A 12,564-nucleotide genomic window follows, 5' to 3' on the forward strand; every position below is an offset into this window, starting at 1 on the left:
GTCATGTGGCCAGCATGACTAAGCCAGAACCAGAACCAGAGCAGCACACGGAAACACCGTTTATCTTCCCGCCGGAGCAGTACCTATTTATCTACTTGCACTTTGACTTGCTTTCAAACTGCTAGGTTGGCAGGAGCAGGGACCGAGCAACAGGAGCTCACCCCGTCGCGGGGATTCGAACTGCTGACCTTCTGATCAGCAAGTCCTAGGCTCTGTGGTTTAACCCACAGTGCCATCCGCATCCTTTTAACCTTATTTTCTAAGAAATCTTTTTGAAAAATTGAAATACCAGTAAAAATATTGATATTTCACAACCAAAACCTTTCTTTTTATCTATCCCAATTAAACAATATGTTTAAGATGAAAGGTTTTAGTTGTGAAATATCAAGATTTTTATTTTTATTTCATTTTTTCCAAGGCTACAGCAGAGCATGTTTTGGGTAAAACTTAGATGGTCAGAAGGTGGAGCTAGGAGATTTTCTTAAAGTGTTCTCTACCTTTCCCCTCTGCTGCCAGAAAAAAAAACAGCAAAATAGGGACAAAATATGGGCAGCGATTTAGCAAGGAGCCAGAAAACAGGGGCTGTCCTGAAAAAAAAAAAGGGGGACAGGAGGACATGGTGATATTTCCGCTTTCTAAGATGGCATCTGAAAGCTGTGTTTACCTGAACAGGATGTCAAGAGCATTAGGTCATTGTAACTACGCACTTAATGTTTTAAATGTCACACATCAGACACTTGTAGTGATGATTCCTTGATGCTGCTCTTCTTAGGAAGAGCCCAAGGACATGCACACGTCTCTCCTGAATCATCTGCTCCTCCAGGCAGCGTATTGGGTCAGATCTGCTTAATGTCAACAGAAGAATGGTGCCACCTGGCTGCAGAACCATTTATTATATTATTAGGGATAGATAAAGGGAGGCAAGATAGATAGACAATTTATTACAGTCAAAGACCAGCTCACGTAACATAACACAATAAAAACAGCGTTCGTAAAGATAAAATATACAATCGGAGCAGATTGCAGCAATAGCTCATGAGTTAAAATTGAGATATACAGTGGTGCCTCACAAGACGAAATTAATTCGTTCCGCAAGTTCTTTCTTCTTGCGAGTTTTTCGTCTTGCGAAGCACAGTTTCCCATAGGAATGCATTGAAAATCAATCAATGCGTTCCTATGGAAACCGCCTTCAGACCAGGTCCGGGGACAGTCTGTCCCCCGACCTCTTCTGAAGGCTGGGGGGGGGGGAAAGGGCTTTTCTTCCCACCCCCAGCATTTTAAAAAACCCCGGGACAGCGGAGGACTTCTCCACTGTCCGGGGCGATCTTAAAATGCTGGCGGGCGGCATTTTAAAATCGCCCCGGGACAGCGGAGGAATTCTCCGCTGTCCGGGGCGATTTAAAAGCCTCTGGGAAGGCAGGCAGGGGGGACAAAGACTTTCGCCCCCCGCCAGCCTTCAGAAGAGGTCCTGGACCTCTTCTGAAGGCGGGCGGGGGGCAAAAGTCTTTGCTCCCCCCCCGCCTGCCTTCAAAAGCCGTCCGGGACAGCGGAGAAACGCAGCGCGTTTCTCCGCTCTCCCGGGAAGGCAGGCAGGGGGGAGCAAAGACTTTTGCCCCCCGCTGGCCTTCAGAAGAGGTCCTGGACCTCTTCTGAAGGCCGCCGGGGGGCAAAAGTCTTTGCTCCCCCCCGCCTGCCTTCAAAAGCCGTCCGGGATAGCGGGAAGCGCTTCCCTGCTATCCCGGACTGCTTTTAAAATGTTGGCGGTGGGGAGCAAAGCCTTTCGGCCCCCGCCAGCCTTCCTGGACCTCTTCTGAAGTCCGGAGGGGAGGGGAGGCTTTGCTCCCCACCACCAGCATTTAAAAGAGGTCCCCGGAGATTTCCCTATGGTCTTGCTTCTTGCGAAGCAAGCCCATAGGGAAATTCGTCTTGCGAAGCAACTCGCAAACGGAAAACCCTTTCGTCTTGCGGGTTTTCCGTCTTGCGAGGCATTCGTCTTGCGGGGTACCACAGTATACATACACCCGTACAATGGAGATTTGGGCTACCATAAAAAATCGACCCTGAGGCACCCCAAAGGGCGACTTCAGCATTTCCCTAGTACAGTCGTACCTCAGGTTACATATGCTTCAGGTTACATAAGCTTCAGGTTACAGACTCCGCTAACTCAGAAATAGTGCTTGAGGTTAAGAACTTTGCTTCAGGATGAGAACAGAAATTGCGCGGTGGTGGCACGGCGGCAGCGGGAGGCCCCATTAGCTAAAGTGGTGCTTCAGGTTAAGAACAGTTTCAGGTTAAGTACAGACCTCCGGAATGAATTAAGTACTTAACCCGAGGTACCACTGTAAGCTATTTTATTCTAGAGGATGATCTGTGCCTACAAATCTGGGCGCAGAATCTGGCTACCAGCCAGGTCGTCTTGTGATCTTTGCCTAAGAGGAGAGAATTAAGTTTAGACTTGTCTGAAAGATCGGCGAGCCTTTCAGCAAAGGATCAATGGTGTCTCTATGGATCTCAACATAAAAAGAACCTCTAAAAAATATATGTTTGGGGCTTCCTAATGGGCAGGTGTAAAGTCTCTGTGCATACGAGACTCTTCTATAGGAGCCTTCCAGAACTGGTGAGGGCAAGGCTGAGCTTCTAGCAAGAGTGAAAGCCCTTCTTGCGTTTCTGGATGTGAGGAAATAGAGATATGTTGCTAGAGCGGCTACGTATCTCCCGTTTTCTATGATTTTATAATCAGGGACCCTTGTACAGTCCTGTGGGAGGCAAGATCCTGATCTCTTTGCGTGGCCTTTCTGGTGCAAACTTGCCTCGGGAGCTGGTATAACATAGTAGCAAAAAGTGAGCCACATTTCTTTCCAGGTAACCTTCTAAGGGCCACATGGCAGTGGTGGGTAGGGGCATAGGCAATAAGGACTGCGAACAAGTGTTTTGATGGTTGATTAAGAATATGGTTCCTCTTCCTCTTCAGAAGGAAATAGATTCAAAATTCTCTCCCCCCTTCAATATGCTTTCCCCCATCAAAATGAAGGAGAGGTTGATGCCCTTTCTGCAATGCTCAAGGCTAGTGAAACAAATGACATTCCACTGATTTGGCCTTAAATTATGCAAAACTGAAGGCATCGGACCAGGATTTCCTTGCAGCATCTTGCTCATCTTGGTATTGCACCACCTCTGTCTGGGGTCTATATAACAGCTGCCCAGACTCGGTGAGACCATCAGAGAGGCACCGGGCTCAGCTGACAACCACACTTGTCTACCTAGGAGAACAGCATCACAAGGTAAGTTCTGGGGAGGTGATCCATAAGTCTTTGTGAGTGAGTTCCTGCAGAGTGTAGAGCGAAATGCTTTCAAAATCTCTGAGATATGATGGTGGACTCTTCGGTGAGGACTTCTGTCTCAGAAGGTGGTGGGCTCTCCTTGGCTATAGGTTTTTGACCAAAGACTGGATAACCACCCACCAGGGATGATGTTGTAGTGGATCTTATGCCTCTGCAAGGTGTTCAATTAGATGACCTTGGAGGTCCCTTCCAGCTCTATGACTTATGGGAAATGTGGCAGGAAGTCTCAAATGATTTTTTTATGTCCCAGCCAGTAAGTAAAATTAGTATAGTATAGTATAGTATAGTATAGTATAGTATAGTATAGTATAGTATAGTATTCACTAAATGCACCTTTTGAACATACTCTTCTTCCTCCCATCTCTACTTCCTCCCATCTCAAAGGTCAACCAGAAGATGGGACTCTTCACGTATTTCAGCCTATGCCTTCTGGGCATCCTGGTCTCCAACCCTTTCCTGGGAGGTGAGTTTCCTTTGCAAATACTGATATTATATGACCAGTTAAGAAGTGGTCTTGGGTGAAAAGCAACTTTCTTCAAATGCCTTTAGTTGGCCAATTCAGTCTTTCAGAAAAATATCAGAAACCTTAGTCACAATTGAGCAGAATTTCAGACAAATGTAGGTGTTTCATTTTCAAGTAATCCACTAAAATCTACTAAACCTCTGGCTCTTTAGAATGGGGTGGCTTGAACTGGGCTCATGTTAACAAGGATAAAAAATAATCTGGGCTTGCTCCATGGATCACATTGAGTAACATCCCTAGAGACAAAGTGGTGAATCAATTTAGCACTTTTAGGGCCTTTAAATAAGAGACTCTGGGTGGGCAGAAGGTTGCTCATAATCTAGGAGGAGGTTTCTGGGTGGTTTGCAGACAAATCCATCAATTTTTGCTCTGCAAGTTTCTCATTTTTCCAATCTTAAATTCAGTCCTCCACATGCCTGCAACAATTTGCAACCTTTTTTTAAAACAGGAAACAACCATCATGAAAAAAGTATCAATATTTTAGTGTCCATTTCTCCCAATGAACAAATTCTTAAATGCACTTTTGACTACCACACACACTTCTGCAAGGCATTTCTCCTAATGTAATGAATTTTGTATGTTATTTTCACCAATCTATGCAATTTTAACATGTATATGCATTCTTGATACATGTTACTCAACTGCAGAACTGCACTGAAAAATTCAGAAGAATGCAAAATTTAAAGGATGACTGAATTTTGGTTTGCACGTTGGTTGAGAAAATGTGAATCGGGTGGATTCGCTTTTAAATGCAAACCTGGTTGAATTTCTCCCTCGTCTCTATTTGCAGTAGATGAGCAAAGTTTTCAGGCTCCAATTCTTTAACAATCCCAGTCACTTAAAGCTTCCCTCCCAGCCCGGAATTAGGTGGTTGAAAAAGAACATTTTTTGGGAAAGCCAGAAGCGAAAGAGCTTGTGAGCTAGGGACTGATCTCAAACAGGTGCACTGAGCATATGTTCAGAGGCAGCCTGTCCATGCCACCTGTGGCGTAGCTCAAGCTGGCTTTTCTTTCTTTAATGCTGTGGTGGCTGCTGCTTATTGGGATTGGCAGAAGGGAGGTGGAGTCAGAGGTAATGGTACATCCAGAGCCAATGAGAGGCAGAGACAAGGGATGCTAGTTTTGACTCCATCCTCCTTCCTGCTGAGTTCTACAAGGGGCAACTCTGAGAGCAGGGAAGAGGAAGTTGACTGCCAGCGCCACCTACTGGACTGGGTGTAAGAGGGCAGGCAGGTGGGGGCTGGCGAAGGGCAGACTGAGGTTGGGAGGGCAGTGCCCTAATGGACCAGCACCTACTGCTTTAAGGCAAAAATGCTTTGGAATATCTGCTGACTTTTTCCTGCTTCTTTCCTTTCTACCCCTTTGTCTCCATGCAGCTGAGGCCGACACCTGCGCCAGGGAGTGGTTGCAAAACCAGGGCAACTGCTATGCATATTTCGACAATAAGTTGAGCTGGCACGAGGCTGAGGTAAGAAGTGTTTCTCAGCCACCCAGATGTGATATATATATAAGCTGTATAAGTCAGCTTCCCAGTTCCCATTTCAGGAGTTTGGCTGGAACAAGGGATGAGGGAGAAATTTAGGCCCTGTCTACTCTATACTTTGAAATAGTCATAGGTTCACCAAATAATCATGGCAAGCGTAGTTTGCGTCGTTAGGATACTCTATTCCCACCACAGATATGTAATTTTCAGAATGGTTTATCAGTCAATCCATATCTGGTGATTCTTTTTTGTGTGTGGAAATATTTTTTATTTGATTTTACTAGTACAGTGGTGCCCCGCAAGACGAATGCCTCGCAAGACGAAAAACTTGCTAGACAAAAGGGTTTTGCGGTTTTTGAGCTGCTTCGCAAGACGAATTTCCCTATGGGCTTGCTTCGCAAGACAAAACGTCTTGCAAGTTTGTTTCCTTTTTCTTAACACCGTTAATACAGTAGCGACTTGACTTCGAGGAGCAACTCATAGAATGCGGTGTGGTAGCCTTTTTTGAGGTTTTTGGTGATTTTTGAAGCTTTTCCAAAACTTTTCCGACACTGTGCTTCGCAAGACAAAAGATTCGCTAGGCGAAAAAACTCACGGAACGAATTAATTTCGTCTTGCGAGGCACCACTGTATAAGAATATAACAATACAACCACCCACACCCGTGGGATTCCTTCGAATCTCTGGGTTTCCCACCTTCCCCTTGTCAACCCTTTCAACTGCATGTTATTCAGTGGTCAGTATTTTATATAACTCAATTGTCTCCGTAGTATTTGCTACATTACAAGTGTTAATGCAATCCTGCTAATGTTTTCATCTGCTTACAGTGGTCTCCCGGATAAATTATAATTCCCCCCCCCACTCTGTTAAAGTTTTGGTCTTCTTGGTTCCTGAGCTTTCAGGTCAATTTTGCCAAGAAGACCACCTCTGGCAATTCTTGTTCTGTGAGGGAAATAGAGGTCTCCCAACAACTCTTACCTGCCAGGAAGCTAGTTGCGTGGCTCTCCCCCATCCGGTGAGCCACATCTGACCAATCCTGTTGATGGGATATGATCATTGGGGAAGAAACCACCACTCTTTCCTTCTCCATGTTTAGATTGAGTGCCAGAGCTATGGCCGTGGGGCCCACCTCGCCTCTGTCCTCACCAAAGCAGAGACTCTCTTGGTGGCCGAACACATCTCCACTTACCAGCAAGAAATAAGCAATGTCTGGATTGGGCTCCACGATGTCCGTCAGGTAAGCTTCTCTCATGTGCTTCATTCCTGGCTATCATCACTGAGTAGCAGCTCCACAGCATGGCTGGTGATGCAATGAGGTTGAGGGAACGTTCTTTCATAAGTGGTGGACCTGTAAAAGGGTAAAAGAGTATTGGGAGATAATGAATTGAAGAAAAATGTTTAAAAAAACTTTACGAAAAAACCCCAGAGTTCTTTCTGTTGGTGATAACTCAGACTGAAATTCACAGGTGTCAGAAAAAGTTATTTATGTATGCTAATACTGCGGCCCGTGTTTTGTTAGCTCAAAAATGGAAAACAAGTGAGGTCCCAGCTAAAGAAGAATGACAACTTAAGCTGATGGAATATGCACAGCTTGCAGACTTAACATGTACAGTACAATAAGAGAACAAGAAGAACATTCATTTAAAGAAGATTGGAAAATGTTTATTGAATATATGGGGGAAACTGTGTACACTTGAAAATGTTGGTAGCATTAAGATAGATTCAACAGTGTAAATAAGTTTTGGTGGATGTAATAATGGAATACTGAATGGTTTAGTTTATATAAAATATACAGGGATTGATGATATGCAAAATGAACCATGGAAAGAGAAGAAGGGAAGTCACTGATATTCTAAGGATGTTTAAATGAGTATGGGAGTGGCCCATCCATAAAAGCCTCCTAAACCTGTCCTTCCTTTTCATCACTGCAACTTGCTTGTTCACCTGCCTCTCACTCTAACCCAGGCAATATTGGTGGTTGAGGAAGGGGAGCAGTAAATGACACTGCCTGCTTGCCCCTTGGCTTTCTGCTTGGCAAAACAAGCAGGTGGCAAGTGGCAGCGGATGGGAATAGTGGTGAGGAGGAGAGGTGTCTATGATGGACGTGGCTTTGCCCAAGGGTTCCCCCAAATCAGAAGCCAGCACAGCTCCTTAGTAATGGCATCCCTTCCTTATCTCACAACTCTCCCACATGTTGCTTCTCCATTGTTTTCTATGGGTGTCTGCATCACAGTGGCGCCCGCCCTGTGGAATGCCCTCCCATTGGATGTCAAGGTGATGGACAACTACCTGACATTCAGAAGACATCTTAAGGCGGCCCTATTCAGGGAAGCTTTTAATGTATGATATTTTAGTGTTTTTTGGTTTCTGTGGAAGCCGCCCAGAGTGGCTGGGGAAACCCAGCCAGATGGGCGGGGTACAAATAATAAATTATTATTATTATTATTATTAACAGCTCCCCATTGGCCAACCTATCCAGTTAATCTTGCATTGGTGTCATCCCAACAGTATCTTCCTTCTTTCTGGGCCCTTCATTGCCCGTGTCACATGATCTGTTCTGTCTCTTTTCTGCAGACCCGGAAATGGAGGTGGGCTGATGAATCCACCTACAACTACAAGTCCTGGATGATAAACCAGCCAGACAACTACCGCAATGCTGAACACTGTGTGGAGCTGCGTCGATCCACGGGTAAGCAATCCATTCTCAGGGTCTGGAAAAGGACAAGGATGTGTGGCCAGTGTGGTTCTTAGCGAGCTGGCAAAGTCTGATAGCCACAGTTTTGAGCCAGGTTCACACGTTGCATTCTTGACCCACCAGACCAAGCAATGGCAAAAATGTCTACAGTACACCAGTCAAAACTGCGTATTAAAAATGGGTTTGGTAGGAGAAATTCATGGTGAAATGGTGAATTTTCATAACGGTTTTGACAACAATTCACTGCACAGTGTGGCAAACTGAATTTAGGCATGGAAATACAGGGAAGTGAACTTAAAAGTGGAAAAATGAGACACCAAGAAAACTGAAGTCGACAGATCCTGCCATCCCTAGTTAATTGTCCTGAAATGAAAAGGGGTTTAAGCAGTGGTAGCTAGTGCATCTACTGGGACTGGCAGGGAGGAAGGCAGGAAGGCCCACAGTAGACTGAGCCAGTGTCAGGAAGAGCCAACTAATTCTAGTCCCCCCACAATCCATGTTGAGTTCTGCAAGGGCAACATTGAGACTAAGGAGGATGCAGCTGACAGCCACAGCTACCCTCTGGACTGGTTGAAAGTAAGAAGGCAAATTTGGGAGCTGGCTGAGGCCAGAACAAAGATGGTGGGGCAGTGCCCCATTTGCCCTAATGGACCAGCCCACATTTTTTTTTTAATAATTCAGAAAGCAGAACTAGTTTGGATTTTTTGGGGGATACTAGTTTCCTTTGTTTTGAACCCTAGAATTCTTTCTATCATGCCCCTCTAAAAATCCTTTTACAAGTATGAGGACTAGAAGCAAAACTTTTCAATCACGGAAAGCAGAAATTTCTAAGTGGTTGGCAATATACTACAAGCCACTGACCTATCTGTGCCAGAAAGAAGAAGTAACACCTGCCTTGTCTTTTCTTTTTTGCATTCTAGACTTTAAGCAGTGGAACGATGCTCAGTGCAAGAAACGTAATGCCTACATCTGCAAGCACGAACTCTAGAGAAGACTGGAGTTTTCCCTTTGGGCTTGCTGGGATGTGCCTGGTTCAACAGCAGCGAGAGAGATCTGCCATTCAACACCCCCCCCCAACCACCTCCATTCAAAACACGCATCTCAGAAGAATTATCTTTTGTGGGCCTCTCTCTTCTCCTGCCTTTCATTAATGGCCACAGCACAGTGCAGTCTTAATAAACTATCTACCTTATGCATAAATATCTTGGCATGCTTCTGTTATTGTAGAATGATTTCAGTCTCCTTAGGCTGCTGGGTGGAAAGGAGGGCAGCAGAGGCTCCACTCGACCATTTGTGCAGAAGGCAGAGTTTCAGTAGGTACGTCTCCGAACTCTGCATGAAATTCCAGCTTTGCTACAGCTTTTCAACCAAGGGCGGGGAACCTTTCTTGATCCAAGGGCCACATAGGAAACCTTTCTGGGGCCACAGACCCCTTGTGGATGGTGCCAGAGGTACCAATGGGCACCAATTCTTACCTTTGTCTGGTAGACTACATCCCAGCTATGTAAGAGTCAGATGCTTCTATACTCAGCCACTCACACCTTTAACCTTGACTTGGACAAGGAAGAGTTTCCTTCCTTCCATACATTCCTTGCACACCATAAAGGACTTTAAAAGGTCATAGGACACGGTGGTGAGGGGTGTGGCCTCAGGAGAGTCCTGAGGGACAGGTGGAGAGGTCTAGCATCAATTTATTTATATATCCACAAGTAAATCTCTGCTCAAAGTGGTTCACAGAAAAACCAAAGTCTAAATACAGTGGTACCTCTGGTTACGAACTTAATTCATCCCGGAGGTCTGTTCTTAAGCTGAAATCATTCTTATCCTGAGGCACTCTTTCACTAACGGGGCCTCCCGCTGCACACATGCCTCTGGTGCGTGATTTCTGGTTGCATCCTGGGGCAAAGTTTGCACCCAGGAGCAGCTTATTTCTGGGTTAGCGGAGCTCATAACCTGAAGTGTTCGTAACCAGAAGCGTTCGTAACCAGAGGTACCACTGTACAGTATTAGACTAACAATACCAGAAACTGCAACGTAACATGAGAAACAACAACAATGATCAACAATTAGACATATCTAAACATTTAACTAAAGCATACAGCTTACTAATAGGTCAGTGCAAATTGTCCTTTAAGCAGCTCCTTTTTGAAGGCTCCTAGGGTTGGTGGATGGGGTCACACTGGAGAAACCAACCATCCCCTGATGGCAGCCGCAGAGTTTCTCTCCCCTCTCAGTTGTTCTTCTGGCAACGGCTCCCTTCTGAAGGCTCCTAGGGGTGGAATGGGGTGGGGGTGCACACAAGGCAAGGGGGAAAAGCCACCCCCTGATGACCAACACCTAAAGGGACATATCTGACCCTAGTCTCTGCCACTGTTTTAAATGTATAGGCATCCTGCCCTAATTGGCAGCTGGTGGTCCCCAAGATCCTCTAATATCCTTTCATTTGTATGTATATACGTATATCTCACATGTAATGTTCCCGCATCATTTCTCACATTAAAGGAGCTGCAAGTAGATTCTTTTCTGGAACCAACTAACATGGAAACGAGTGCTAAACATGAGCTATATTCCATTAGTTTTCCAGAAGTGTTATTTGCATTGTGTGAATGCTCAGATATAATGGAGAAATTAACAGCTAGGGAAATGAAATAAATGGCTGTGTGAATGAAGTGCAGCTTGTCGAATAAACCCACAATCAAACACCAGCCTGGACTCTGGAGGGGTCCATACAGAGGTGTCTTTCCCATAGGGCTTAGTGGTGCGTCGCGCCAGGGCACTGGCCTCTCAGGGGCGCCCCAGCAAGTGAGGGAGCTGTGTGACTTTGCTGGCGGCCTCCCCTTTCCCTGCACGCCCTCCAGCTGTGCCCCACCAACTATATGGCTGGCGGGTGTGCAGCTTCCCTCCCAAGCCTCCGTGGGGATTGCTCTCCCACAGTGGCATGGGGGTGAGTTGTGCCCCCCATGGCTGGCAGTGTGCAGCTTCGCCCTCCCACTTCCCATGGTAATTTGGGGGCGCTGGGCGGATATTTGCACCCTGGCGCCGCATCTGCTAAAGACGGCCCTGGGTCCATAGTTCACATTTGCTTCCCGTCTGACAGAGCACCAGGGGGCGCCATCTCCAGGGGGGCCCTGGGAGCCCAGGCACCCACAAGCAATACCTATGGGGGTGTTAATACTGGGAGCCCCTCCAGCCTATGCTCAGGTTGTATATATGCTTAAATAAAACCATATATCTGAAAGACACCTTGTCTGTGCTGACCGTCATTCCAAAAGGAAACTGAACCCTGGGAAAAGCTCAGGTACTCCTGGAGTCTCTCATCGCTTGGAGATTTGGGGAGGTTGTCCATAACGGTAAGTTCGCCTCGAAAGTTTTGCAAGTCCAAACAGTCTTGAAAACAGGATCCCTTACAACCAGCCCAATACCATCAGGAGCACAGGTCCTCATGAATGCACGATAAAAATTGACACCAGGAATGGCCCACTGTGCATATTTGTGAAGATGCTGAGAACTCAGTAGAAAAAGGGAAGACAATTTTAGCACACACTACTTCCTTTGGTGTTTTTGAACTCATTTCTCTCTGATGGAGAAGATAACCTGAAGGGGGTCAGAGGGCCCGAGGCTGTGGTATTTAGCCCAGTGGCATAGGATACCCAGGCTGATTGGATCTCTTCCTCTGCTACGGCTTCAATCTCAGTACTTGTCCTGTATATTTCAGCATGTGCAGGGCAGTTTAAGCAGGTCCTGTTGAAAGTTTCCGTGAGTATGACTCTCAGCTGCTCACGTCGACCTGTTCAAACCACAATCCCCAGTTGTTTGGGCCCTAGGCCAAGGGGGCATTCAGGTGGAAGGGTATTTTTAGGGACTGGGGAGCTGTTGGGGGATTGTTGCGCACGATGCCAATTTGTCTTGGTTATGTCAACACTAAGAGGAATTTCCGTCCACCCAGGGAGTGCTGCATGACATTGTTGGTGGGTTACACCAACACTTTACAGAGTGTTTCTGTGAAGTGAAATCATCTGGATTTTGATCTGTGTGAAATTCAAGCAACATTTTTGCATTGCATTGCAGATTTAATTTGAAGGGCTGCTTTTAAAAGCAAATAACAACAAGAGGAATTGATTGTTTGCTTTTTTGTATTCTATAAGTTGTCATTGCCAGCTGATATCAACAGTAATTGGATGTTTAGTCTTCCAGGCTTGCAGTGTAAGTCTCTTTCCATCCACAAGGTCTTAGAGAGTCCATTTTCACTGATGATCTTTTACTCAGAGATTCTTTAGTTGTGATTCCTTCATTGCAGGGGGTTGGATTGGATAACCTTTGGGGTTCCTTCCAACTCTACTATTCTGTGATTCCTCACACCATAGCAATCTTGATTGAATCAATCTCAGTTTTAAATATAAAGAAGCATTATACCCCCCAAATACAACAACATCCCATTGACTGAGCTTGCTTAAAAAAAAATCTTTTAAAATAGCCCCTGGCTTAACTTGCCTCTGGCTTGTGCAATAAGCAAACTCATCCATC

At 45.7% G+C, this 12,564-nt stretch overlaps 2 protein-coding genes across 2 annotated transcripts in view; one reads left to right on the forward strand and one right to left on the reverse strand.

Moving 5' to 3' along the window:
- Positions 1 to 12,564, reverse strand: part of LOC309517158 (C-type lectin-like) — a 41,482-nt gene that overhangs the window by 11,848 nt on the left and 17,070 nt on the right. The gene's annotated exons all lie outside the window — the stretch shown is intronic.
- Positions 3,729 to 9,172, forward strand: LOC309517171 (C-type lectin BfL-2-like). Its single transcript, XM_082196262.1, has 5 exons — positions 3,729 to 3,804; positions 5,240 to 5,331; positions 6,442 to 6,582; positions 7,920 to 8,034; positions 8,961 to 9,172. The coding sequence occupies exons 1-5, from the start codon at positions 3,738 to 3,740 to the stop codon at positions 9,026 to 9,028; spliced, it is 483 nt and encodes a 160-aa protein (XP_082052388.1). The 5' UTR covers positions 3,729 to 3,737; the 3' UTR covers positions 9,029 to 9,172.

The sequence above is a fragment of the Podarcis vaucheri genome (assembly GCF_965113315.1).
Source record: "Podarcis vaucheri genome assembly, chromosome: 13".
In the NCBI taxonomy this organism is placed as follows: domain Eukaryota; kingdom Metazoa; phylum Chordata; class Lepidosauria; order Squamata; family Lacertidae; genus Podarcis; species Podarcis vaucheri.